This window comes from Agelaius phoeniceus, chromosome 1, assembly GCF_051311805.1.
Source record: "Agelaius phoeniceus isolate bAgePho1 chromosome 1, bAgePho1.hap1, whole genome shotgun sequence".
NCBI lineage: Eukaryota > Metazoa > Chordata > Aves > Passeriformes > Icteridae > Agelaius > Agelaius phoeniceus.
The window spans coordinates 136,885,065-136,912,295 of NC_135265.1; the positions used below are offsets into that span (position 1 = coordinate 136,885,065).

The 27,231-nt window shown below is 36.1% G+C and overlaps 1 protein-coding gene across 6 annotated transcripts in view; it reads right to left on the reverse strand.

The window, feature by feature from the left end:
* WWP1 (WW domain containing E3 ubiquitin protein ligase 1) overlaps window positions 1-27,231 on the reverse strand; it is a 58,757-nt gene that overhangs the window by 21,127 nt on the left and 10,399 nt on the right. For 3 of the 6 annotated variants that reach the window (XM_054649330.2, XM_054649314.2, XM_054649374.2), the window contains exons 2-7: window positions 14,111-14,201; window positions 10,357-10,495; window positions 8,008-8,132; window positions 5,093-5,230; window positions 4,929-4,995; window positions 2,707-2,888 (exon numbers count right to left, since the gene is read on the reverse strand). In XM_054649330.2, the coding sequence (XP_054505305.2) occupies window positions 2,707-2,888; window positions 4,929-4,995; window positions 5,093-5,230; window positions 8,008-8,132; window positions 10,357-10,495; window positions 14,111-14,180 (721 nt within the window). In that variant the 5' untranslated portion in view covers window positions 14,181-14,201. Of the gene's footprint in view, window positions 1-2,706; window positions 2,889-4,928; window positions 4,996-5,092; window positions 5,231-8,007; window positions 8,133-10,356; window positions 10,496-14,110; window positions 14,202-27,231 lie in introns of those variants that run through there. The other 3 variants (XM_054649322.2, XM_054649364.2, XM_054649370.2) reach the window with 3 other exon arrangements.

Below are 27,231 nucleotides of genomic sequence, written 5' to 3' on the forward strand. Positions count from 1 at the left end.
ATAGGGATACACACATATATATATATATAAGTTATTTATTAGTTTCTCCATGTCTTGGTCAACTCAATGTTGCACCTCAGTCTAGATTAGCAAGAGGCACCCATCTGCTTTCCACAAAACTGTACAGCCTTTTTTAAAACTCTGAACTTATAGTGAAGTTCAAAAATGAATCTTAATCAGTACAACATGAAAACAAGTATTATGAGATTACTCTATGAGATCTGGAAAACCAAGAGGCATTTCCTACAGATAATTTCTTTTCTTTTTCAGAGCTGACATACCAAACCCTACAATTAACCCTACACCTGTGCAACTTGGAAAAAAATCCCCCTCCAAAAGAGGGATTAAAATATAAAAACTATTACTGGCTAACACAACTTACATGGTTCAATGACTGAAGAAAATTACTTTAGAATTACAAAGTAAATAAATTCTATCTTTTCTAGAACAATAAATATGCCATCAAACTGAATCAAGCACAATCTCGTAAAAGGTTTAAAGCAGGCATGGATTAACAGACAAAGGATGCTAAGAAAGCTTTATTAGTCCCAAGCCCACTTGGCAAACAATACACCAATCATCTTCAGAGCTTAACTGAACAGTCCCCTCAGCACATCAAGATCTTGTCTAACTTAGACAAGTGACATCAGGTAAAGCAGTCTGTAAGACACCCATTAAAAGTCAAGGCCCTATAAAAAGCAGCGCCACACCATTCAGTACTTTCATTTTCTGCACCACTAATCAACATCCAACAGTGACAATTCTTAGTAGCTCGTACCTGTTTTAAGAGTTGCACCAATTTTCTAAGGACTAAGGATATGCAACACACGCTTCAAGCAATTTTCTTACCTTACAGTATATTATCACCTTACCCTGCTAAGGGCTGAAACTAATTTAATTCTATACCCTTAACCTTATTCATACACAATTGCAAAATTTAATCCTACACTAGTGCCTATAAAATGTTGTTCCATTATTTTAAAGAGTTCACTTGTTTAATTCTGTCATCAGAATTTAAATTAGCAAGTCACTTTCCTTAAAGAATTATCGCTACACCATATACATTTTCTTTATACATGTAAGCATAAGCATGAGCATGACTTTACAGGCAACAGATTTTTAAGTTCTATAAAGGCACTACTTTTTGAACAAAACTTTTCCAGGGTAACACACACTGCTTCCAGATGGCACAAAAGAAATTAACTACAGAATACATATCAAGATTTTATATTGTTTCAGCATGACATGAAAACTATAAGCACATGAAAATTTGATCACGTTTCCTCATATTTCTGCTTATACTAGCAACAACTTAATTTACACAAGAAAAAAGCCAACTGAAATTTCAACTTCCATTTAAAAAATTCAACTCATCCACACTAAAGAATGAATAGGATTACATAACAAAGTTAGAAGCAAAATAATGAAGAAATCATCTGCTCTATTAGTAAGTTCATCTCCAAAACAGATGTATAAAACATTACATCAGATGATTACTTCACCAATTATGCCTAATACAGCAATTTTGGCAACATCATGTAAAATTACAATCCTGCTAAAGCACAACAGTGGGGACAAAAGTGTCATCGAAAAATGCCAGAGATCAGTTTTATGCCTTGCCTTAAAAACATCTTCATCCACTGGTAGAGTAGTTGATTACTCCTATATCAATGCCTCAGTGCAAGGTCAGTGATGATTTCATCAATATTACCACTTGAACAAATCAATTATTTTTCAACTACCCTATTCTAATACAGATTTCAAATGGCTCTCTCTGCTGTTGAAGAAAAAGGGAGCAATGCCTTAATAATATATATGCCCTCTAGCCTCGAGCTGAAAAGAGAGGGGAATCAAATTAAAGTTCTCCAAATAGAGAAAAGCTTCAGAGAAGACCTAATTTAATTATAACTTTTTAAAGTTCATAATTCTTTCTGTTATCTTCCAACTATACCAGTCTATTACAGAGAGTTTGACAATCACTGTTCTACAACTTAGTAACAACTTGCCTATTTCTATTTACAGTTTTCTTTTCTCTCTGGTATCACTGTAATCTCTCCCAAACAGCTGAGAAAAGACAAAGGGCTTACAAAGCACAGTTATTATTAGATACCAGAGAAATGAAAATCAAAAAAACCTTTTTTTCAAATCAAAAAACTAGTTTCACTGAACCAAAAGTGAACTGTAGTCAGAATCAATGTTTTGGTGTTTAAGAGGGAAACAACATTCAGTATTTGCCACTAGCTGTTTCTAAATGGAATTTATGAAAAAAATTGAAGGCACGGAAAGTCTGCAACACATCTCAACTCAGAGCACAGCAGTTTCCTGCCTAAATCAGATTTATGTAATGTCAGGAAAAATTTAACCATAGCTACTCAAATTAATTGTGAAAGAAACCTGATTTTTCCTCCAGACAAACAGTAATATGGTTTCATCATCCGGGACAGAAAATGGAAGATTTTGGACACTTTGATCTTCCTTCATCAGAGAAAAGAACTTATAATAAAGTGTGAAACTCAATATATTTAAGAATGGGTCTACTGCAAAAAAAATTTACAGAAGTGGACACACAAAGTTATAAATTCAAGCCACATCCTTTCAGTACTTTTGAATTCCAACAAAAAGTTTATAGAAAAAGTAGCTCAACTTGAGAAACAACTAGACAAAAAAGCCTCATGGAACACATTGCCATAACTCTCCCCTTCTTACCAGTGCTGTTGACAGGCTGAGCTTCAAGTGGTTTTGGTACTGGTGTATTTTTGGGTCTGGCTGCAACATGATTAGGAGATGATGTGCTGTCTCCATTAACAGCTTCCACACAGAACGTATTCTGTATTACAGAGCTGGAAGGTACTTGATTGTCTATCCCATTAGAAATGTCACAAGCAGATCTTGGTAAAAATAAAAGATGATTTCAGGTTACTATAAGCAACATGTTAAATGGTTACACAACTAAACTAAATGCTACACTAAACCATGCTATAGAAACAAATAAAGAAATGGTGGTAAATTCACAACTGTTTATATTGTGGTGTTTGCAGCCTAGATAATTATTTTGGTTTCACACTTCACTGTTAAGAAAAAGGCAAGAATCGGTTTTGAGGATTTCAGATACTTGTAACAGGTAAGAGTTTCCATTTTTACTTTCTCTTTTACTTTTCATGACATATCAGAATTTAATTGAACAGACTGATACACCTGCTGCACCTTCCAAAATGGCCTTAGGGACCCTTCCAAAGTGCAGCTATGAGCAGGAAAGCCTTTTCTCTCTCTCATTAAGAGGAAGAACTGGTTTTGTTAATCATATCACTAAAAATACAGATAACATAAGAAAGCAACAGAATTCTCCCTCAGTAAAAGGAAAATAAGATGAGCTTCTCTATGCAATGGCAGGATGGGACATTGTGAGGACAACTAAGCACAGGCAGCTCTGTGTTTGCAAGGCCACATGGATAAATGTATTTTAATGTGCCTTGTGAATGGAAAGTTTTGCTCAGTTACAGTAGTACATTGGTTTTCCACTTAAATCTCTTTCAGAATGCTTAAAGCCATCCACCAGAGACATATTTTGAAAATTACACTCAATGCCAACTACTTATCACCTCAAGGAGTAGAGGTTAAATACCTGATTTACTGTTTTATCTCACAAAAAATGTCAGAACAGTTAGAAGTCCAACTTTGTGGAGTAAGAAGGGAAGAAGCAGCATTTCCATGCTACCTTACACAACTCCAAAAGATCAGTATAGACAGACTGATCAGCTCTGGATTACAAACTCAATTTACCTCCAAAAGACATGGAGAGAAGCTACCTTAAATCTTTTCTTCATCTCTTAATTTTAAAACTGTAAATCAACACAGCTGGATAGTTGTGTAGAAAACTGCAGTAAATTAAAATATCAACACCAAAAGCAGGATCCCAGTAAGAGAGATTATCTCCAGCAACAATAGCTGAATGAAAACAAATGATTGTTACTACTGCTTCAAAATGGTATGCAGATGTGTTTCAAATCACTTTTAGCAGTCCCAATTTTTTCTAACAAAAAAGAAAAAAGCAGAAGCACTGTTTTATTCTCACTCAGTCATCTTGAGCGTCCATTGGGGAAGAGAGAAATATCCACAAATTCAAAAAAAGAATCAAGTCAAGCATATAAGGACAAATGTGTCCCTGTCACTCAAATGCATAGCGACTGTATTTTTTTTCACTCCAGTTAGTGTCAATAACTTAAACAGAAATGGGTTCACAGAAGGTAACTGAGCAGACCAGTAACATTAAATTGATCTGAATTGACCTATTTGTCTTACTAGAGATGAGGGGACAAAAAAATCTATTTCTATTTCTCTCCAGCCAGTCCTTGAGCAGGTTAGAATGGTAGAGAAACCAAGAATTAAGCTCTTAATTGGTCTGAATGTCTTTTTCTTGCCATTTCAGGAGGAAAAAACAGGCCTTGGCCTCAATGTTACAAATACTGCTTGTGAAACTCAATACAAGTCTCTTAAGTTCCTGATTATGACCTTAAAAAGACTGAGGAGGAAGTAATTCAGGCTTTTTTTTTCCTCTTCCTTCCGTTCAGGTGCTACATTGCAAAAAAAAAAAAGCTGCTAGACATTAATAGAAATGGTTCTTAAGCAGCAAAAGAAAATAAATTGAGTAAGTACATAAAAATACACTGAGCTACTGCTCCCCTAGCTTCTGCTGCAGCATTTTTATAGATTTCCAAATCAGCTGAACTAAACTATGTAACTAGCAAACAAATAAGGTTTCTAAAACCTGTGGCAACATAATTTAGACCTCAACAGTGAAAATCTCTCATCTTCAAAACCATTAAAAAAACCAACAAAAAACCCACCAAAACACAAACAACCCAAACATTTCAACTGATAAATTTGCTGATACACTTCATATCGCATAAAACACAAAAATAAATTCCAACCTGGATGAACTTCTTGCTGAAGCATCTCTGTTTTCATGTACAGCCTCGCCATTTTGCTGAACTTCTACTGAACAGTAAGAAACAAATTCAACAGAAATATTCTATTATATCTGTTTGAAATCTTAATCTAAATATTATCATCTGACTTAATTATTTTAACTTACTGGTTGCTGATGAACTGAGATTTGTAAGAGATTCTTGTTCAACAACCAAACCATCTAGCACAACAGTCAGTTCACCTGTTTGCACCATGCCACTCTTGTTTTCCAAAGACAGTTTCAATTGTTCTTTCACCTTCTCCACTAAAAATGGAGTTGGGGTGGGTAAGGGACAAGAAGGAAAGAAGGGATAGAGGAAAAATTAAATTCTAAATAATATTAAAAGAGATCTTCAACACACAAACGTGATATATGCATTTAGATCTATAAAACTGAACACCAGAGATCTTCAAATCAAAGCAGAAATCACTATGGAGGTGTATATATTTACAGCTGCTGTGTGTACACGCACACTTTAAAAAGAACTGTCTGTTTACATTGTATATTCTATAGGTATGCCAAAGAATCCATGTGGATTCAGTACTTTGTTGTTAATGATTTCCCAGGTCTGCCATTTCCATTAAGCCCTTTGGAAATTAAGCACTACTTACATAACATGTGATGGCTTAAAGTCAAACAACTTCTGAACCACACATCCAAATATTAAAAAGTCACTGGGAACCCTTCATTTTACAACCAGAGCCTATATTCATTTCTCTTAGCACCTTTCAAAACTAATTCTAAAAGACCACTGAAAAAACCATCTCTTTGAGGAAGATGAAAATGCAAAGACTGCATAGTGTCCTCCCTCAATTTTAAAACTATTTTTAATGAATCCTTACTAGCATTTTCATAGATTGTAACTCCAAGGATTAAACAGTAAGAGAGGATGCCTCAGGTAACCAAAAGTTAAATCAGATATTATTTTCACTGAAAGAAAATTTGAGATAACTGATGGTGCAGTAAAATAATTCAATCTGACTGACAAGCAACACACACATTTGTAGAGAAACATATATAATCCAGAGGTAAAACATGCTGAGGATGCTATGTAATTCTCTCTAAATCAACTGCTACAAGTACAACAGTTAAAGCTACATGTCATAAATCCAAACACAGTCAGCTAGGAGCTCGCATTAATCAGGTTAAAATGGTTAAGACTTTTTAGTATTTGTGCTCTCAGATTAAAAGATTAGTTTTTAAAGACATGCCATCATATTTCCCTCCATATAATAGCAATCCAAGTTAAATTTAAACTAGGCACTTCTATGCATTAAACTAGCATTTCCATTTTTTTCATTCTTAGCATGCATCATAAGTGAACAATAAACATGAAAACAGGGGAGGCTGCCATAACCTACAGCCAGATACCCCCAAGCTATTACTTGAAAGAGCAGGTTTGACAGCGTAGTTGGGCAGCAGTTACCAGCAGACACACACTGCTGGGCTACAATGGATTTTAAGGGACTTCAACCCTCTGTAGCAAGCACAAAACTCCTAAATCTATGGGGTTACTGATTTAGCAATACACATTTTGGAAAAAAAATACTATCTCAAAGAAGAGAAGAAACTAACTTATCACTGAATTGTTTAATTAACACATTTTTTAATTTTTACAAAGGGTGGTTGGTTTAACTTCTGCTATTTTATAGGTGGTCTTCCTAAACTAAATCAGCTGTTGGCTGTAGCTTAATTGAGCTGGCAAGAAAACTGAGAGGTGTGTGGGCAGCAATTTAATAGTTGTGGTGTGTAGCCGAAAAAGGAACCAAATTAATTCTAATGTCTCTGCATTTAGAGGACTTCCCATTCCATTTTCATCAGCAAAGAGCCTTTCAAGTGCTGCATTTTAGAATAGGTATCAATAACTAAATGAATTAAGGATACCAGTCAAACCATTCTACCAGTGAATTCTTAGATAATCCAGTAAGTATCTAACTACTGACTTGCTCAAATAAGAAACATTGCACATAAATTACTTTTGTTGCAATGTACAGCAAACTCAGTCAACCATTCCCTGAAAGAATTTGTCAAGCTGTTAGATCCTACCTGCCCAGGATCTAGAGTAATAAAATGTTAAATATTTTGTTAGAAATTTGTTAGAAATTTTGTTAGAAATTTGTAGAAAGTATTTAGAAATATTTTTTGTGGCTAACATTATTATAACCCAATTTATTCTGATACAGTTTTCTTAGGTAAAAGAAAATTTTCTGCCTAACTATGAAATTTACTGCTGAATCGTTATAATACTGTTGAAGAAGACTTACTCAATACTGGATTCTATTTCAATTTTCTGTAAGAATCAGAAAAATTTAGCTTTTTTTTTTTTTTTTCTCATTTATCCCCACTGTTCAAAACATTCACCTCAGGTTTAAATATATATATATATAACTTGTGAGAAAGGTTAAGATTGGTTTAGCTTTTAGCTGGAATTCTACTGCCACTCTGGAGTGGAATTTAAAGTGTGGATTCACCATCTTGTTGTACTAAAGAAAAAAAATTTTGAATAGCAAATCAGATATATTCTATTAAAAATATTTAGAAAATATTAGAAGTTACATGGAACAATCAATTTCTAATGTACTAAAAGGAAGATCACAATTGTTTCATTAATCAACGTTTTCTATTGCTCTCTGGGCAGCTAAATTATGAGGGAGAAATATCCAGTGTTTCTATTAGTGACTCCAGAGAAGAAAAACTTGAAAAATTACACAGCTTTTCTGAAAGTTTAATTATTTTTTTGGTCACCAAATCTAAAACAGATCTTCTATCAAATTGGTTACTAGCTTGCTACAAAACATTGTATTTCTGCTTTTACTTTCAGCAACTAATACTCTACTGTTTGTTTCAATAGTATCATACCCCAGTGTTACATTTAAAATGCTCTCAATAGCACAGACATCTCTAGAAGAGACAAGTAAAGATTTCAATTGAGAGTCAGTTGTAATTACATGTATAGTTAGTAGTCTGGTTGCCATTTTGATATATAGATTAGTAGTAATAATAATTTTACTTTATTCAAAATATCCTTTATGATAACTTACATTTTCTATTGTGTACTTCCAAAGCTTGTCTCAAGTCTACAGTGGCTCTTCCTAATAAAGCATCTGCCTTTAAAGTGTGATGGCTCCACACTCTAAATTCCAGCGTAGTCTGTGGAGTCACATGCCTGCATAAAAAATAAATTTAAAAAAAGATATATACAGATTTTTAAGAATTAATTCTTGTTATTAGGAGTATTTGAACTTTATTCACTTTCTCATTCTATTTCTTGATACTAATGAAGTGCAGTTTTGTATTGCATGGGGAAACTTAACTAAGAACTGCAAACACTATGATATATACACTTAGGAAGAAACTTAAAGTACATTACTATGATAGCCTAAGGAATTTGAGAAGCATCAGAATAACCTACACTCATCTCAAATCTCAGCTATATAAAACAAATCTTGATTTATGAAAGACTTATTTCCCCTCGTCCTCCAGAGTTTTAGCTAAAAACTTACATTATTAAATGTAGTAAAAAGGTGGGAAGTATATTTGTCTGTCACTGAAAAGAAAAATACTAAGTATTTTTCAAAAAGGAAAAAAACAACAAAGCATCTATTTTCAAGCAAGAGCCCACTCAACAGGTATCAGCCTGCCATGGAAGTGTTGATAAACATTTTTTGTGATTCTACAAATATATACAAAACCATAAGGCATACTCACAGAAATCAGAGAGGAAAATTCAAATGATGAAGCTAAAGTAAAAACTGGAGGGAAGCAGAAGGTAAAGGACCCAATTGCAGTAATATTATGACAAGCTTTGCCATTGATCTCTCCCCTGCTCAAGCTATGCTAGGTCCTGGAGAGTAAGTTTTGTAATACAGGGTCTAGTACTTCAAAGGTGGTCCTGGCTGTGCAAAATAGGAGTAGAAGCACTTAATTGCAAAAAGTCAAAGGCCACATATCCATAAGTATTGACCTAATATATACAGAAAATTGTATCAGCAATGATGAGAATAATAATAAAAACAAGCCCCACTCTCCCAACAACAGGACTAATTCTACAGTCACTTGAATATGTTGGACAAGCTGGATCATTTTTGCTGAAACACAAGCAAATATATTTTTGCATTTTGAATAGGCTGCCTTCTAAGGGAGGTCTTAGTAAAAGAGCAGCTCAACAAAGTAAAGGAAAAAAATCCCCAACACCTACACACACAAATATATAGCTGACTCATAGAAGTGAGGGGAATTTGGTAAGCCAGAGAGGTCACTTAACCTCAAATACCATTCCAGTAGTCAGAGACGGCCAGAATACCTTAAAAATACATATAAGGGTAAGACCCTGAGTAAGCAATACTCATTAAATGAGTCTGCCATTACTATGCATTGCAATTTACCTAATTTCTATCAGATCACCAAATCCTGCCAAAGCAAACCTGCCTCCTCAAGAGAAACTTAGGTCCCTGTGAGTATACTGATAGCTCTGTAATTGTTCTAGTTCTTGATCCCAGAAATCATCCTCAGGTCCAAGACTATGTTATTCTCTTTTGCAACACTGCAAAGGGTGAATAAGTTCACTAAACCTAAATACCAAGAACTGAGGCACAGGAATACCTACTTGCTTCTGAGCAGGTCTGGAGTAAGTAAGTGTTCCCAAGCAAAGAGTTCCCCAAAGATGCACCAGTCCTCGCTCTCCAGCACTTACTGGAATCTAGCATGGCTCCTACTGCTAACAAAGCTGGCTATTACACACAGACATGTCAGATGCTGTGAAATGTTCTGGCCCAGGCTCAACGCCACTTGATAGGAGCTATGCTGTTCCCAGACCCAAGTCTGAACCAATATAATCTTGCTTGTGAATAAAGCATTCTAACCAAGTGCAAGATTGCCAACTCTTCATGGAGTTCTATTCAGGTATATCTACACCCCTGGCATAGTTGAACCAAACTAAACCACAAGAAGATTAAAACAGTCAAATATCAGGGTAAGGTGCGAGGTAACTGCAGTTTTTGTGTGCACATCCCTTCACTGGGGAATTCAAAGGAAGAAGTGAGCTTCCTCATAACTACTACTTATCCAGTTGAGACTTTTCCTTCTAAAGAGAGAATGACATGGTTACAATTAGTAAGTCTTTCTAGCAATGTATGCTGAACACAGTGCTGACAAATATCAAGACTATATCATGTAGTGCCACTGTATGCAAGTAACACACTCTGTAGGAAAAAAATATTCTCAAAACATTGTAAGGATTCAGAAAAAAATCATTTGAGATAAATACCAACTTACGTCTGCATTTAGACATCAACAGCCAGAGCAAACTATGTAGGCAGCCAAGCTTAGTAAATATTTGCCTGCAATGTCTGTCTAATAAATAGTATCAAACAACCAAAAAATCTACTTACACTGTCAGCTGCTCATCCCATTTGGGATTTGAAGAACTACTTGATTTTGCTGTTTTCTTAATTTCTCCATCTGCGGTTAATTCCGTGTAGAAAGTTGTTCCAAACCAATTCTTTTTCCGTTTCAGTTTGGCACTAGAAACTAATAAAATACATTGCTTTATCTCTAACAGCATACTGTTGCTGAAAAACAGAAAATGTCCTGCCTACACACTGTATGAAATACTTTGCAAGGCAATGTTTTTCCTCACCTACTCTACTTCTGCTGAACAGAAAGAAGTCAATGCAAAAATTACCATTTTATTTTATTAGTAGCTTTTATTTTCAAAAGGTACTTTGTCAGATAGTTGAAACCAAGTGTCACTCTTTTCCCCACACACTGGCAGGACTGGTTGTACAGACAGCATAATTATTTTAGGGATAAACACTGGAAATAACGTAGGTTATTTTCTCATTGTTCTCCCTATTCTTCCCTTAACTGAAAAATGCCTAAGTATATCTGATGATGCATCTGAGGGATAATGAGACAGACTATTCTTTAGTTATATTTTGTTATGAAAGTCAATGCAGTTCACACCTATTTCAAAATGTCCCTGTATAGGAAAGCCTGTATACAGAGCTTCATTTCTTTGCCTGTATTACTGCATGGTTGAATTTTGGGTTTACACATCAGTTTGTAACAATTAAGAAAGCTACTCTTAGCTTTCCTCTATTTAAACAGCTTTGCAGATGAACTCAAAGGTTTCAGGTAAATATTCAAAAATTAAGAAACACCACTGACCAAAAAAGCTACTTTCACGTCCAAATCAGTGGTCAGTTCCTCTGTGCTCCTGAACATAAATCTGTTCACCCTCTTCCATGCCCAGTTGAGGAAATCACTATAAAAACCAACAGCAGCCCAACTGCCAAGATTTTAAATTCTATTTCAGGCAGATGGTGTCTTGAAAAGACCACAAGAATGGACTCTCAACTATATTTACCTGCTGGCTCTGCCTTCTCTCTAATTCCTCCCTTGCTTCAGTGTGGTTCTTGTTTCCTCCACTTGCAAACTAAAACAAGGCTGAGTATCTTCAGCCATTTGAAAATAATTCTTCCCCATTCCTTTCCTTTATGGTACTTGCTAACTCAACGTGGAAGTTTACTAAACTGAAAGGGAGACGTATTTCTGGATTGCAGTATTCTGAGACGTAAACATTAGTCACTTAAAAGTTAGTGGGATGCAACCATCCAAGGTTCTAAAGGAGCTAGCCCTGGACTTTTATTTGTTTCAAATAGAAGGTGCCCAGTCTTAGTAATGCATCATGGGACATAAAAGGCAACTGATAATGATGAAAGCTGGATTGTAGTAAACTAAAACTGCAATTCCACACACAAGTCATATTTTTTCATCTCAAATCATGATATATTTTTAAACTTTGACAACCTCTACTTCTTCCACATTTCCTCCACAATTTACTTTCCAAAGGAAAATACAACATTTATTAAAACACAGGTATTTAGTAATGATATTCAAGCTTCCTCCTAATTTCCCCTTTTTTTGTCTGATTATGTTTTGTTAGTAAGTTTTGAGTCCCCAAACATAAACGGAGACCATTATCATCTTTTGGTTAGGACATCTTCTTAAAAAAACTATGAATAAGTAATAATACCAGCAATACTTCCAAAAGAACTAACAAGACAAGATCTCACCAAGAATATTTCAAAAAATACTGATGGCAAAGCATGCCTACAACATGTTGTATCTGTCCAAACTCAAACAAGTCCCCACTCCATACAAAGTCTTTGTTTGCAAAATGAGTCTATGATACTTGCTGCCTTTATAAAAGTGCTTTTTAAGTATAAGTGCTTTTTAAAGTGCTTTTTAAGTTCTTGAAAAAATTATAGCTTCTACAGCAGCATAAACAAAACTGCACATAATTATGCAGTGTAGGTCAGCAATACTACAGTCCCACACTCCCCTGCCTCCTACAACTCAGAATGCCACTGGCATTCATTCCTGTGATCCTGCAATAAAGACTAGGTTTAGAGAACTAAACCTTCAGAAAACTAACCACAAATGTTGTAAAGACTTCTTCCCATTGGAGCCCTGACCCAGATTTCTTGGAGTCAAAAGAAGTCCCAGTACCAGAAAAATACAAGACTATTTACATAAGGAGGAGCTCAGCACAGGATAAAAAATTACCATTTCTGTAGACACAGATCTGAAATTAAGGGTCATTTGTGTAAGTCAGTTTACAGTTACATTTTTACATTCAATCTACAGGCAGCTCCATCGTTGCAAATTAGTCATTGCCAGTTTTGATGATTCATCACATTATTGAGTAATCTGCTCCTTACATAAGGTTAATAATTTTTGAGGCCTCTCTCTTATCTAATTTCATAAAATATCCATTTTGGGGACTCTTCAACGATATATTTTTTCTCAGACAACCTGGCCATCTTTGGATCATCTAGCAAGATGCACCTTTCTTTAGATGCAGCCTTTATTAAGACATGGTATCTTACTCATGTTTTCCCAAATTTTTTTCAGGATAGCTTTGATATATTCCTAGCCATGCATGCATTTTTACTTCAGCATTCCCAGATTTCTCAAAATCCCTGGAAAGCTCAAGTTAGTTATCAATGGTAAAATAATACTTATACACATAAATACACATATATATATTTATGGTAGGTGTATTTATGTACAGTATCTTACCTATGTGCTGGTAACATTTTTACTTTTAACTGCTGTAACACTGTCACTATTAGCTATTGTTTACTTAGATGCACTTTGCTTATCTTCAGACTACCAGGATGCCTCAGTTCTGTTCTGCCATCCCACAGACAGAGTAGCTAAGACTGACAAAAATTGTCACATCTTTGACCAGTCCTTGTCCATCAGTAGCAAAATGCATAATCTACTTGGCCTGTTCAACAACTACTGAAAAAGTGTCCCCAGGACTGTTTTCCAGAAATTTCCATGGATACTGGGATGGCTTATTTCTGCCTCAAACTATGAACACCAGCAGAGCAAAAGGAAAAAGGAGACTTCACAGCAAATTGTAACTGGATAGAAGGAAAAACATTCAAATTGACATGGCTTATCACAAGTAAAGCTGGTAATCTACAGACTTTGAGATACTGAAAATTCAACTGGACAATATAATGAGCAACCTGATCCAACTTCAAAGGTAGCCCTGCCTTCATCAGAAGAGTGGACTAGGGAATCACCAAAGGTCCTTTCCAACCTAAGTTATTCCACATGTCTGTTAAGTTTAACCGGTGGCCCTAAGGATATTATATTCAACAAATATTTACCTGATATTTAATGAAAGAACTTAATCTTCTGAAGAGCTAGCAAATTTTGTGATCTCCTCCAGTTCTCCACCTTCACTACAACATTGCACCTATTTTCAGCTTGGGGTTCACAACAACCACCAACCTTTTTCCTAGAATTTCAGTAATCTGTGCTCCCTCTTCAGAATACATGTCATTAAGCACTTGTTCCCAAGCAAAATTTCTTGCAATTGTCTGTACTGTTGTACAGAATACCTTTTTTTTTATTTTGAAAATTTATTAAACTCTATCATGCAATTCACTGTATAATCTCTATTTAGCCTCAAATCATCTACATATATTATAGTCACATTATTAACTGTAACATTCATATCATTAAGATATTAACTAGCTCATTTTTACACTCACTTCCAGGATTGCTTTTGTAGAATACATATGCTTTCCTGTAAAAATTTCTATGAAACAAATCACTACTTGCCTGTTACTTGCATCTGCAATCTTCCATTACAGCTGTGACTTGTATCAGATCTTGGTGAGGCTGTGGCCATGTCAGAGGTTTAGGCTTCAGCCTAAAAAAAGCAAACAAGATAGCTTATTAAAAAGTACTTATCTCTGCATGCCAGCTACAGCTATTAAATAAAATGTTCAACTAATCAAGAAGTTACCAAGTATTATTTAGGTACAGCAGAACACATTATTTCATAACAGCAGCTAAAAAAAGCAATCGCTTTGGAAATTTGTCCCACGTTGCACCTCTAAGGATGCCAAGACACTTCAGTAACATATATATTTACATAGCTTAGAACAACTGTGTAAGGCAAGAATAGAAATTCAGCTGTGATATATCAATAATTCTCTCTCTAGAAGACATACTTATGGTCTGATTTCAGATAAGCTGAGCACCAACAATTTCAAATGAACAAAACGTTTGAAATGTTTACATGCTTGAAAATCATCCTGTCACCAGAACAATACACTCAAACAGTAATAATAGCAATTCAGACAAACGTTTGCATTCTATCCCTAGATTTGCCACCAGCTTCCTGCCCCACTGCTGTCCACCCACAAATCACTTCCCTCATCTATTCAGACAGGAAGCACTTCACAAGGACACCCAGCTCACCACTCAGCAACTAAAACTGAGTGTGTCAGATCCCAGCTGGGGATCCCAGCACGTACCCATGCAAACAGCATCACTCCTGTCCTCCTGAACTATTACAACTGAAACACATCCAGGAGTAAAACATTTCTGTGTCTATCAGACAACTACTTTTCACATGAAAAGAATATATACGTGTAAAATAGACTTTCCCTGATCTGGATAAACTTCCACATATTTGCTTCTGTGAATACAACTGGTTTCAATTAACAATATGGGAAGAACTGTCACCAAACCTTTTTGATCATGCACTTCTATAAGGATGAAAATTTTGAGTACATACCCCCAGTACATGTGTAGTTATTTAGAAATAACTTTATATCTACATAGCTTACTTTACGAAAGTAAAGTGTACTTACGAAAGTAAAGTGTACCACTTTACTAATACACTCTGTATATATTACAACGTATAAAACCAGAAATTTAAAAGGATGAAATGAAGAAGAAATAAACAGTATTTTGAAATATTTTAATGGTAAAAAACCCTTATGCTCTTACTAAAAAAAAGTGGGGTTTTTTTTGTGAGAGCCATGTGATTGAATATGCTTCAGCATTTTTTAAAATGTTGACTTAGCACTTTGTAATACAGTGATTTGAAGGTCTAGTTTCAAATTCAGTTTATTGGCTGTCATAGCTGGAAAACACAATTTACAGAGATATGTACATCAAAATCAAAGTGCATCACTGGCTACACTTTCTAAATCATGACACTCATTTTGCATCTCCATCCACTAATTATGCAAAGGTTTTTCTTGAAATATGGCCATAAATTTCCATCTTCCCTGATATCAATCACTTGTTTTCGTAAACCAATGGAAGGCACATTTTTATATTTCTATAAAAATTTCAGATTCTGAAACTCTTAACTGGGAGGACTTTTAAGCAGATAAGGAAATTCTGCTTCCAAGTTTAAGTCTACAAATACAGAAGGTTTTACAGATGACAAATCTTTTCTGGCAACAAAAATCACATAAGGAAACATTTCAAAACATCAATTTTCAAAATACTTTCTCAATAGCATCAGTTTATTTCAAAAAACAATAGGTTTCTTGCTTGTTAAAATACCATCTTGACCTTCAAGTGAGGGTGTCTTAATTGTCCTTTTTTTTTTTTTAATAACTGACAGTCAGCATACTGCTGACTGTTATCACCAAACAGGTCAGGAAATTCGTAACACTTGTTTTTCTGCAAGATGAAACATGTAATTAATCTTTAGGTTTTACAATTCTTCTAAGCACTTTGCCATGATAACTAGTGATCCTCTGCACAGCACACAAGATCTTCCTGGTCACACCCAGTGTCATTACAGATTATGTTAGATACTCAACTATTTAAAGGTTTTGTTTTCATACAATGAACCACAATAATGACATCCTGCAGCACTTTGTGCACTTATGGCTTCAACTTTCTTGTTGCTTGCCTATGCATGATGCAGTGAATGAATTCTGCAAGTCGTGCTCAACTTGTAACCTTAGCCAAGAACCTTTTTTTACTTTGGTCAAATCAGCCACTCCATCTGTCCATCTGTGGTTACTTTTGTACAGTTTTTCCATTTAAAAAAAGTTATTTAAGAAGACACTGTTTAGAATTTATGCTTAAGAATGTCTCTTGTCTGGTGCATCTTTCCCTAACAACTTAGTTCTTTGTGAATTTCATTATGCACCCAGAATCTAGCAATCACCATAAGTCGAGCCACACCACAAACACCTGTACTTTCATCCAAGTGTCTGTAGAGCAAGCCTCTCCCACTGTGTAATTTTTTCTGATATTTGTTTCTTCAGAACTTTGGCAATGTTTCCCAGACATCTTCCAACAGTATCTGCTGACAAAAGAATGTGTTTTAGTTTGTCACCACATTGTTTACCATGTATTATTTCAGACATTTATAGTACTGCAGGAAGAGGAAATGCTTTCCCAACTGTATCCGTGTCTTCTGCTACTAAGAAATCTCAAAAGAGGCTTCTAATGATCTATCACTAAGTTTAGTGAAATCTTGTAAAATCTTAGATTGAGTTCATCATGACTTCAACATTGCTGAAAAAAACCTGCAGGTGCTTGCATGCTTGTCTTCATGTTTTGGGTGCTTAGTTTTTAAATGCCTTGCTAATTGTCATGGCTTCATACTATCATCAGCTGATACCTCAAGAAACAATGTTCATCATTTCCAATAGCGGATGTACATCCATATTTGAAATACCATTCTTGATAAACCAAATTGTTTTGGCTGACTTCTTGTCACCTGTAATTGCCAATGGTTTTATCCCTTAATACACCTGACCAAGAGCTCACGCTAGAAGCAGAAGAAGCATCAGCTCTGCTATGTTCCTATTATTTATATTATTAGTATTATCTTCAATCTGTGGTCTCTTTGCAGGAATTTTTTTTAAGCTACTTGCCTACTTTGTAAAGGTTTGCTTAGTAAAACCTAAATATTATAATCCACAAATCCTCCTAACTGGGCCCAAGTAAACTGCCTCCATCACAATACACTGGAAGTGAATGAACAAATGAAGGTGTTACTGTGACCCCATCATACTGTGGAATACTAAATCTGTCTTCAGGACACCTCATGAACCAAATGTGCCACAGGACCATCCAACATACAGACCTACAGAGAGTGCCAGTGTCAATATTAAATAAAGCTTAATTTCTTTCTTATTTTTCAGTTAAAATATAAGTCCTAGACTTTCTTCACACATTCCACTGGATGGTTGTCTACACCTGACTTTGGAGGCCGCTGATATGGAAAATGTCATAAAAGCAACACATTCAAACAACTCAAATAAATTCAAATTCTTCCCAAGAAATCAAGATCTGCAATCTAGTTCTAAAGACACATTAAAAAACTAGTTTAGGCATACTTCCGTAATTGACAAATTATGATTATTTCTTTCCTTCAACTGTTTAACCTATGTAGATCTAAAACGCTGGGGTGGGGGGTTGGTTTTCATTTGGTTGGTTGGATGAATTTTGTGCTTTTCTTAACTTTACATCAAGGATGTGCAAAGCAAAATAAATACAGAAATAAATAAATAAATAGTGACAGAATTCTCAAGTAGACAATTCTCAAGTTCAGTGTATAATCTCCTCAAACTTCATGTACTGATTTATCTGCAATACCACCTGCCCAAACCTGAGTTTCTGGCTCTGCAAGCTACTAAGATGCTAACTGCATTTGGCAAACACGTTTGTCAATCTTCTGATAACAGGGAAGCAAGAATTCACTACACTTAGCTTTGTATCTCTCCTCTTGAAAGAAAAATTGACCATGATACCTGGGAGAAATTATTGCACTGTGAGGGAGATCTCAGTAGCTGATGGAGATGAAACAAAGTTAGGCTTGCAGTTGGCTGAGGGGCATGACTGCAACCCACAACAAAAGTCCCCCAATGTTCTGCTCTGACCCTGCTGAATTAACATCCTTCTATAACAGAAATAAACAGAAATATAAAACAGAATATTTTATATTCTTGCCAATAAGGTACACTTAGGTGCATTTACACCTAAGCAATGATTATAGTTCCACATTTTCAGTATGCTGTAAACGAAATCCTGACATGCATGTCAAATACTATTTAGGAAAACACACTAAAATATAGGAAAGTTTTTTTTAAAGCATTTAAACTTTTAAAAATAAACATAGGTTTTTACCAACAATACAGAAAGTTTTCTGTCATGGTTTATATTGAAAAGGGCTTTACTGAACAGAGCAAATTAGTTGAACTGACTGATTCTGTTTTCATCTTGTTCCAAAGATTCTAACAGTTTCCATCAGGTTCCAAAGATTCTAACAGCTGCAGCCCACTCACCCTTTCTTAACTGATTAAAAATCAAGAATGGGTTAGGAACTAAGAGAAAGGAAACATTAAATTTATTTAAGGCTTCAGTCATCAGTTATTTTCATCACTAACTCAGCTACTGACATTTTTAAATTAACAGGTTATTGCCTAATCAGCTCGGATGAAGGTTGATTCTTTCAGGAGACAACCTGCTCACATGACAATGTTTGTCATTTTCATTTAAGATCCAAAAAGCCACTCTAATGTTAATATTTAAAAAAAAAAACAAACCAGTCTTCACTGCCTGATGCACATTGGGTCATACTCACTTCCAGTCAAACATGTTTTTACTCCAGGTAAACAAAGCCTTCAAGAAGGAAAATCAGCCACACTAGATTGTACAAGATGAACTATTTTATCTAGAGCTTTGAACATCTATTAGTCCCTAAAGGCTGGTCTATGACAAATGCTGCGCACAATTAAAAAAGAGAAGCATAATCCAAAACTTGGCCCTTCAACCTTTGACAGAAAAATTACTGGTGCAGACATGGCAGGGAGCAGAGGTGAGGTGAGGTGAGGTGAGGTGAGACAGCAGGCAAGAACTCTATCACAGGAACCGTTTGCAGTGCTGACAAAAATAGTATTACTGACATTTGTAAGGTACTAGTATGGATTGCCATACTCAAGTAAAAGACATTAAAAGCTTTTCTGGGGTAATAGACCATGAAAGAGCAGTCCAAAATTAACAAAGACTGGAAGTAAAGAGTGTTGACATAAACGTTCCCAAAAATCTTGGGTTTCTGGGGAGCAAGGCTGCTGCAGAGAGACCATGCATATACCATGCATGAATGAAACTGAGCAGGGACAATAAAGAAGTCACATAAGTAGAAGAACTGACAGACTTACATGAAGATGGGACTACCATCGTTTTTTTACTTTACTAGAAGTAAAACCTTTTATAACCTGAGGAAGATTTCTGGAAGTTCTAGTAGGCATTCTTCCAATACTGAAAATCTGAAAGTTTCAAGGACTAGCAACCTGCCATCTTGATGAGCCAGAAGAAATTATATCTGCACAGCCAAAAATAAACAAAATTTCAACTAAACCCATTGTTTGATCTGCAGAAATGCATGGGATGGCAATTAGACCAAGCGAAGTGAAAACACTCATTAGGAGGACTGAGTAGTTTTCACATTCAGGGTAATGTCAAAAGCAAAATACCTGTATTTTCTTGATCTAATTTACAAAAAAGTCTCCATTAGAAAGAAAAATAGATAGTGAAGAAACACTGAAAGATGAGGATTTTTAACTAAACTATTTCAAAAGTCATAATTCAAATAATGCAAGCCCTTACCACTAATGGACAAGGGAACACTATGTCATAGGGGCACTATTTACCGTTTTCTTGCATCATGGACAAATTTTTTTTTCCTCATCCTTAAATCCCTTTTTCGTATCTTTTAAAATAAATGCCCAGTTTGGCTCTTGAATATGTCAATCAAGGGTTAAAATCTTTGAGGTTATCTTTACATAATCTTAAAAAGAGGATTACATACAGCAAATGTAAGTCACCATCTTTGTAGTTATAATCTTCCTGAAAATGAGGGGATTAATTCTGACAGGGCTACAATCACCACACATTCCCAAATATGAACTTGCTACACCTCTTTATTCAAAGTCTAGGTTAAACTTCATTGGTCTGAAGGATGTGAAGCTTTACTTTCAGAACTGTTCATCAATACATACAAATACCACCCCAGCCTCAAAATTCCTGGACAACAAAAATTCACTGAGACTCTGGAGAGCCCCACAAAGACCACAGTGATCACAACCCTTCTTTCTAAACCACCCTCATCATACATAACTGTTACATCAACTGGAAGAGTACAGTCTAGTTATTAACTCCTACACCTGATACTTTAATATTACTTAATATTACTTCAGTTGTCATATATTATTTTGGGTAACTACAGATTGATTAGGACAAAATAAGACACAAGCAAAACTGTGGAATGGACAACATAGAAGTCTATTAAAAAAATTAAAGGATCATCTCCTAATTCATATGAATCAACAGTTTCATGGAAGTCAGTCTCATTAACAATAACAACATTTATAAAATTTACACTTCTGTGAACAATACGCTCCAAATCTCAAAATGCTATTAAAACATCAGAAATCAAAGGGAACAATTACAGTGAATATTTCATTTATTTATTTTTCAGTCATTAGTAGAATAATTACTTATTCATGGAATTTAAGCAGGCACATTTTAAATGGCATTACTCATTTGAAAATGATTGCATCTAGTGCAGGTATTTCTTGTAAAGCTGAAAGTTAGGAAGTATCACTGGAGCAGCAAACACACATTTATAAATTGCCTGATGCTGTGAACCAGTAACTGAGGAGATATTTAATGAAGAATCAAGGCACTCAGATGTAAAAGAGCACACCCACCAAGAGAGAAAACTACTTTCTTACTCATACGATACCACAAGAATCAAGTGAGGAATAAGAAAAAAAAGTACCAAGATAGTATGGTCCAATTACCTGTGATATCATTTCATAACACATGAAAAATCCCATCACAGAAAACAGTTAATTTTTTTTTCTACTTTAATTCATTAATGTAAAAATGTCAATTAATGCTAAAGGTTAGAGAAGTGAACAGTGATTTTGAAGGCTGTAGGTGTCAGAATCTCTGTATTGTAGCTGTTCTGATCTTCTGAGTGTGAGGTATGGGAAGGAAAGATTCTAGGGAAACTCTGCCCATGGTGGAGCATGCAGGGTGACACAGCAACCCTGTGTGAGCATCTTTCAGGAAAAGACAGCTGTTCCACTTTGTTGGGTAGCACAGAAAATCACCCACACTTCTAGTCCTGCCTCCAGGCCCTCTTCTTCCACCAAAGAAACAAGGCTGGGTGGGGGGAAGGGAGTTACCAGGCTGATGAAAATGAGCAAGTATAGGATCAGAAGCAAGTTTATTGATGTAAAAATAAGAAGAAAAAAAAAAGGGGAAAAAATGCCTTTTCTTAAGTCAGATGCAAGTAAGTTTCTTAATCAATCTCTTTCCATTAAGACTTAGAAAATCCAGAATTTTTATTCAACACAGTTCTGATTGAAAAGTCCATTTCACTATTTATCAACGTTAAAAACGCTGATGACTTTGTCACAGCTACTCGAACACATGTCTAATTAACTGGGTTTTAAAAATAAAAAACCAAAACTGTATAACTTCCAGAGAGAACCAGTAACTCTATTATCATTTTAAAAATTAAGGATTTCTCCCTTTGCCATCAGGAAACTTTCACCTCAGTAATTTGAGATGCACAAACAGAAACCAGACCTGAAACAGATCTGGAGAAATCTCTGTAGACCCAAAAATATGTTGGCCTTTCTTACACTGAGCAGGACAGCAAAGTTACTTCTACAATTCTTCTTGCCCTCTGCAACATTTACAAAAAAAAAAAATCTAAGACTTGGTATTCCCTATATGGATATTTCTGATCATCAAAAGTTAAAATTACAGTAATAATTACACATTGGCAAATAGAGAACCTAAAGTTTTCTTTCCTCGAATGCCACAAACCTTACCACAAACCAAATGCCACTTTAAGAAGCAATGGAAATACTTATCACAAACACCAGCAGGGCCTTCTGAGAACCACTGAACATTTGCTTCATGTTGAATACAAAACTAATTTGTTCTTCACAAAAATTTCATCTCTCCTCCTCCATTTGAGATGTTCTCCTTCTCTAAGATTTACTATTTCAGGCCAATTCAGAAAGTCTGCAGTTCCATTCTCTTTTCTAACAAATATATGTTAACCAGGAATATACAGTAAAGCCCAATACAAATTTTGGTTTAGGTGCAATGGACTAGGGATAGAAACAAGTTATCATGTAGGCAAAGGTATTAGCTTTAATTAATCAGCAATTAACTGGTGTATGGGGGAAGGCAGGGGAAGAAAAGACAACCTTACTCCTGTGAACATTAGCTTCCAGTAAAATCTGTATTTACGGACATATACACTTAATGAAAATATTTGCTGGTTTATTGCTTTCAATAGAACGTCAGAATTTAAAATACTCATAAAGCTGGCAAAATGGTACCTTGACATGCTTCAGCCACTTAGAAGAACTCTTTCACATATGCACTCTGTTGCACTGTTAAGGAGCCAAAATTGTTTAAACACAAGAACAAACTTTAAGAAAAAGAAAATATTGCCTAGCTATACTATTGTTTTAACTATTTTACATTACACATCTTTCTAGCTGGCAAAGGCTTTAAAAAGGGTATATAAAGCTCTAAATGAACATATTGTAATAGTTAAGCAGGCAATAAGTCACACTAGAAGTTGCAAAAACATTGAAGAGATTTTTTTCAATGTCAAATAAAAGCCTTGACAAGCTTCAGTTAACTGAAATTAAGTAAATGAATTGAACAAGAACGATGGAGTAATGAAGCACCATTAAGCAGCAGGTGGGTTTTTTGTCATTCTAACAGATACACTGAAAGAAATGGTTCAGAGGCAAAGCCCAGTAAACAGTGCTTCAATGTGTGACTCCTGCTAGACATATGAGAGAAAAGCAAAGTCCAAGTTACACAAACAGCTCTAACCTTTGATTTTTAATCTGGATGCCTTACCCTGAATGTCTGGGATTCTTTCAATTTAACTTAATAGATCTGTTTATATGACACTGAGATATTACTTTTTTTTCTTCACAGACTAAACCAAGTTCCACATCTTCTGCTATTCTGTTTTTGCCCCAAGCAGCCAATTCCCATACCTTTTTATCTGCATGAATTTAAACACTTCCTGGTTTTTGAACCCTTTATTTTTTTTGTACTCACCTTTACTACCTTTAAATTTCAGTCCTATGTATATTTTTCTTTGCATTTGATACCTATATAATCTAAAATTTTTCTGGGAGATATTTTAATTATTCCACAGAAAAGTACACATGAAATCCATATGTTACAAATAAAAAATATTTAGACTGGAACAAAGTAGCATGCATGCTTACCATCAGGTTTTCTACTTATGTCTTAAAATTATGCATGGAACTGAAGAACCTGAAACATTACAAGTCCTAACTTATTTGACAGTATGCTCAATAAAGGAAAGATTATTAACTTTCAGAATCCCTGTGAAAACAACTTAAGCAATAGTTCTATGCTCAAACTGAATGCAAAAGATGGTACAAAATGTATTCAGAATCATAAAGCATAGATAAGTTTAATAATTAGCCAGTAAATTTGTAAGATGCTGTGAGTAGTACTGAACAGCCTCCTCACCTATGAGATACCATTTGTAAAACAGTAGCTTAAGTCATTGTTTAATGGCTTAGAAAATACTAGAAATGGAAATCAGTTTTTCTCTGATCATTTAAAATAATGCTAAGAGCAGTGATTTTACTTCTCACACAATGGAAACACACAGTGACAGTTCTTCTAGGACAGGATTGTAGTAAAGATTGTAGTAAAGTCTGTTGAGCAACAAATTATTTTCTGTGGTACCTACTGCTAAACTTGAGTCAGACAAATACTGAGAGACTGAAATGTGGGTCTCTACCTTAAATAAAAACCTAGGATAGCTTATAAAAATGCAAAGCTAACAACTTGAAACTATTTAATAGAATAGTTAGCTACTTATCAAGATCATAAGATTCCTTCAGATCCCTTTAGTACTTACTCCAATTCCTTAGACATTGATGAGTTTAAAATACATATGCTAAAAAAAAAAAAACAACCTGTTTCATCAGGCACATAAATATCACCGATACAAACAGATCTAGAAAACCTGAAAGGACAGTAAAATGTACTATTCAAAACATTTGTAACTGTAGGACATATTCTACGCTAATAGTGAACATTGGAAACTTTTTTTTTTTTTTTAAGTAGAGGTGCTCCAGTGCCTTAATCATCTTGATGGCCTTTAATTAAACTTTCTCCAGCACATCCATGCCTTCTTTGTACTGAGTAGCCCAGTACTGGGCACAGCACTACAAGTATGGCCTCATCACCAGCGCTGAATAAAAGGCAAGGACCACCTCCCTCAACCAGACTGAGATTCTTTGCCTAATGCAGCCCAGGAACCAGTCACCCTCTTTGTCCCCATGGCATATTGCTGCATCATGTTCAACCTCATGGCCACCAGGACCCCCAGATATCTTCTGCCAAGAGAATGTTTTGCTTCTCCAGTCAAAACTCAAACATACTACCAAAACCATCTTCAGCTTACAATATCCCTCACTCCTTTATCTAAGACCAGCTTACAAGTATTACCCTAAAAAATGAGAATTACTTGAGGCTGAGAGATCTGGAAAAGGACCAAAATTTGTTAATTAGTACTTCAACAAAACAAATGAGAAGAAAGCTATGAGAATATCCTCATACTTTCTGTTTTCATCAACATACTTTTGGGAGTGAATCTTCAGACCAGTGAGAACAGACAGGAATATAGCAGCATTTAATTTCTCATCTTTTTCCAAGGCCACAGTACATACTGGTGATATAAATACAGTAGTGGTTTCCTTAGGATCTGCTTTCACAGAAGTAGAATGTCAGCTTCAGCACTCTCCACTTCCAAGGTTTACAAGGCCTTGACAATAGGACAAGGCACTAGTTTTCCCTGACAGTAAACCAACAGCTTCTCTAGAGATACTCCAACGTCCCTGATACACTGTAAATATTTTGTTACTAAGTTCCAAGTTGCCAACCCTGCAGCAGATGGACAGAGAACTGAAGTGGAAAGCAAACTGTAACTCTTCTTAAAACACAGGACATTCTGAGATGGAAGAGAACCCAAAGGATCACCCTATCCAATTCCTGACTCCACACAGTGCAACATAAAAGTTAAACATCTTTTAACATAAATCTAAAAGTATCTCAGAGCACTGTCTGAATGCTTCCTGAACAGGATGGATTGGTCAGTTCCCAGGGCTATGATATTGTTGGTGGGATGAGTCTCATGGCTGGAGCACTGGGATGGAGGGCTATAGGCTGTCCAGGAGCAAAAGGCAGAGCAGGCAAAGTGGAGGAATTGCTCTGTTTGTGAGCAAGGGTTTGATTGCACAGCCTTACAGTTAGTGATGACATATGATTGAGAGCCCCTGAGAGAGGATTAGGGGTATGGAAGAAAAGGAGTTGTTGCAGTGGGCATCTACAACTGATACCCCCTCCAGCACATAATCACTGATGAATTATTCTCAAGGCAATTTAGGGGAAACCTATGAATTTGTAGCCCTTGCCCTCATAAAAGATTTCAATTAATATCAATCAGGAGCACCATACCAGTGTGATGAGGAAGTCTTGGAAATTCTTGAAGTCTGTAGGAGGTAACTTCTTGTCACAGGTACTCAGTGAGCCAGCTAGAAAAGATGCCCTCCCAGACTTGCTATTCGTGAATACAGAAGGACTCGTGGGGGATGTGACAGTAGTTTGCTGTCTTGGCAGCTGTGATCATGAAATGATCCTGTTTAATTTTATATTTTTTAGTGTTTTTTATATCCTCCTAGGATAAGGTCTCTGACCTTGTGGATGAAGGGAAGATGGCAGATATAGTTCTGGATTTTAGCAAGGCTTTTGATACTGCTCCTCACAACATCCTTCAGGACAAGTTGCCCAACTGTGGGAAGAGCAGGTTTGTGGTATGCTCAGTGAAGTACTGTCTGAAGGGCAGAGCTCAAAGGGTTGTACCAAATGGGACTACACCTGACTGGTGACCCGTCCCAGTGCTGTTCCTCAAGGCTCAGTTCCAGGGCCAGTCCTGTTCAATATTTATATCAATGATCCAGATACTTGCTGCAGTGTGAAGCAATATCCTGTTTTAGCTATCCCAGTTTCCCAAGTGTGCCAACCTCTCCCTTCCCCTCCCCCTTGCCCCCTTGCTAAGTGCTGTCCGTCAATCTTAACATTCCAGCAAGGGCATTGTCTGGTTGGTGCAGTTCAAAAGATGCTTCTCAGCCCTGGGGTCATTGGCCAGTCCAGGTGTCATTGTCCCCTGAGACTGCCCCTCTCCCACCTGGTTGGTGGCTCACCTACCCCTTCCCCCCCCCCCTTTCCCCGGGCTTAAAAAGACACAGGACCATGCGGTCGGGATTCTGTTGGAGCTGTTACCAAGATTCGGAGATCTGTGACCATGGAATAAAACTCTGGATTAACCCTCCAGCAGAATCTGTCTCCTTTTCCTCTTCACCTCGCCCAAAGCCTTTCCATTAGAGGTAAAAACTGAATTCCTGCTTGCCTGGACTTGTTCCAAGTGCCTAGGTGCAACATACAGCCAGCCAGGGGTGTCTCTGAGGTGAAAACACCACAGCTGCCGCCTCTGGTCAAGCAGCAAGGGCCAGAAGGGTCCAGGCACATTCCACCTGGTAATATTGGGATCACATTCCAATAGATACTGGAGTTGAATGGACCAGTAGCAAGTCTGCTGACTGGAAACTGGGGAGGGAGGTGCTAATCTCCTCTTCAGGTTGTTTAGTGACAGGACATGTAGAAATGGTTCAACATTGAGTCAGGGGAAGTTCAGACCTGACATTAGAAAGTATTTCCTCACTGAGAAGGTGGTCAAACACTGTAACAGGTTTCTTAGAGAGATGGTCTATGCCCCAGGCCCATCAGTGTTTAAAGAGACATTCAGACAGTGCCCTTAACAA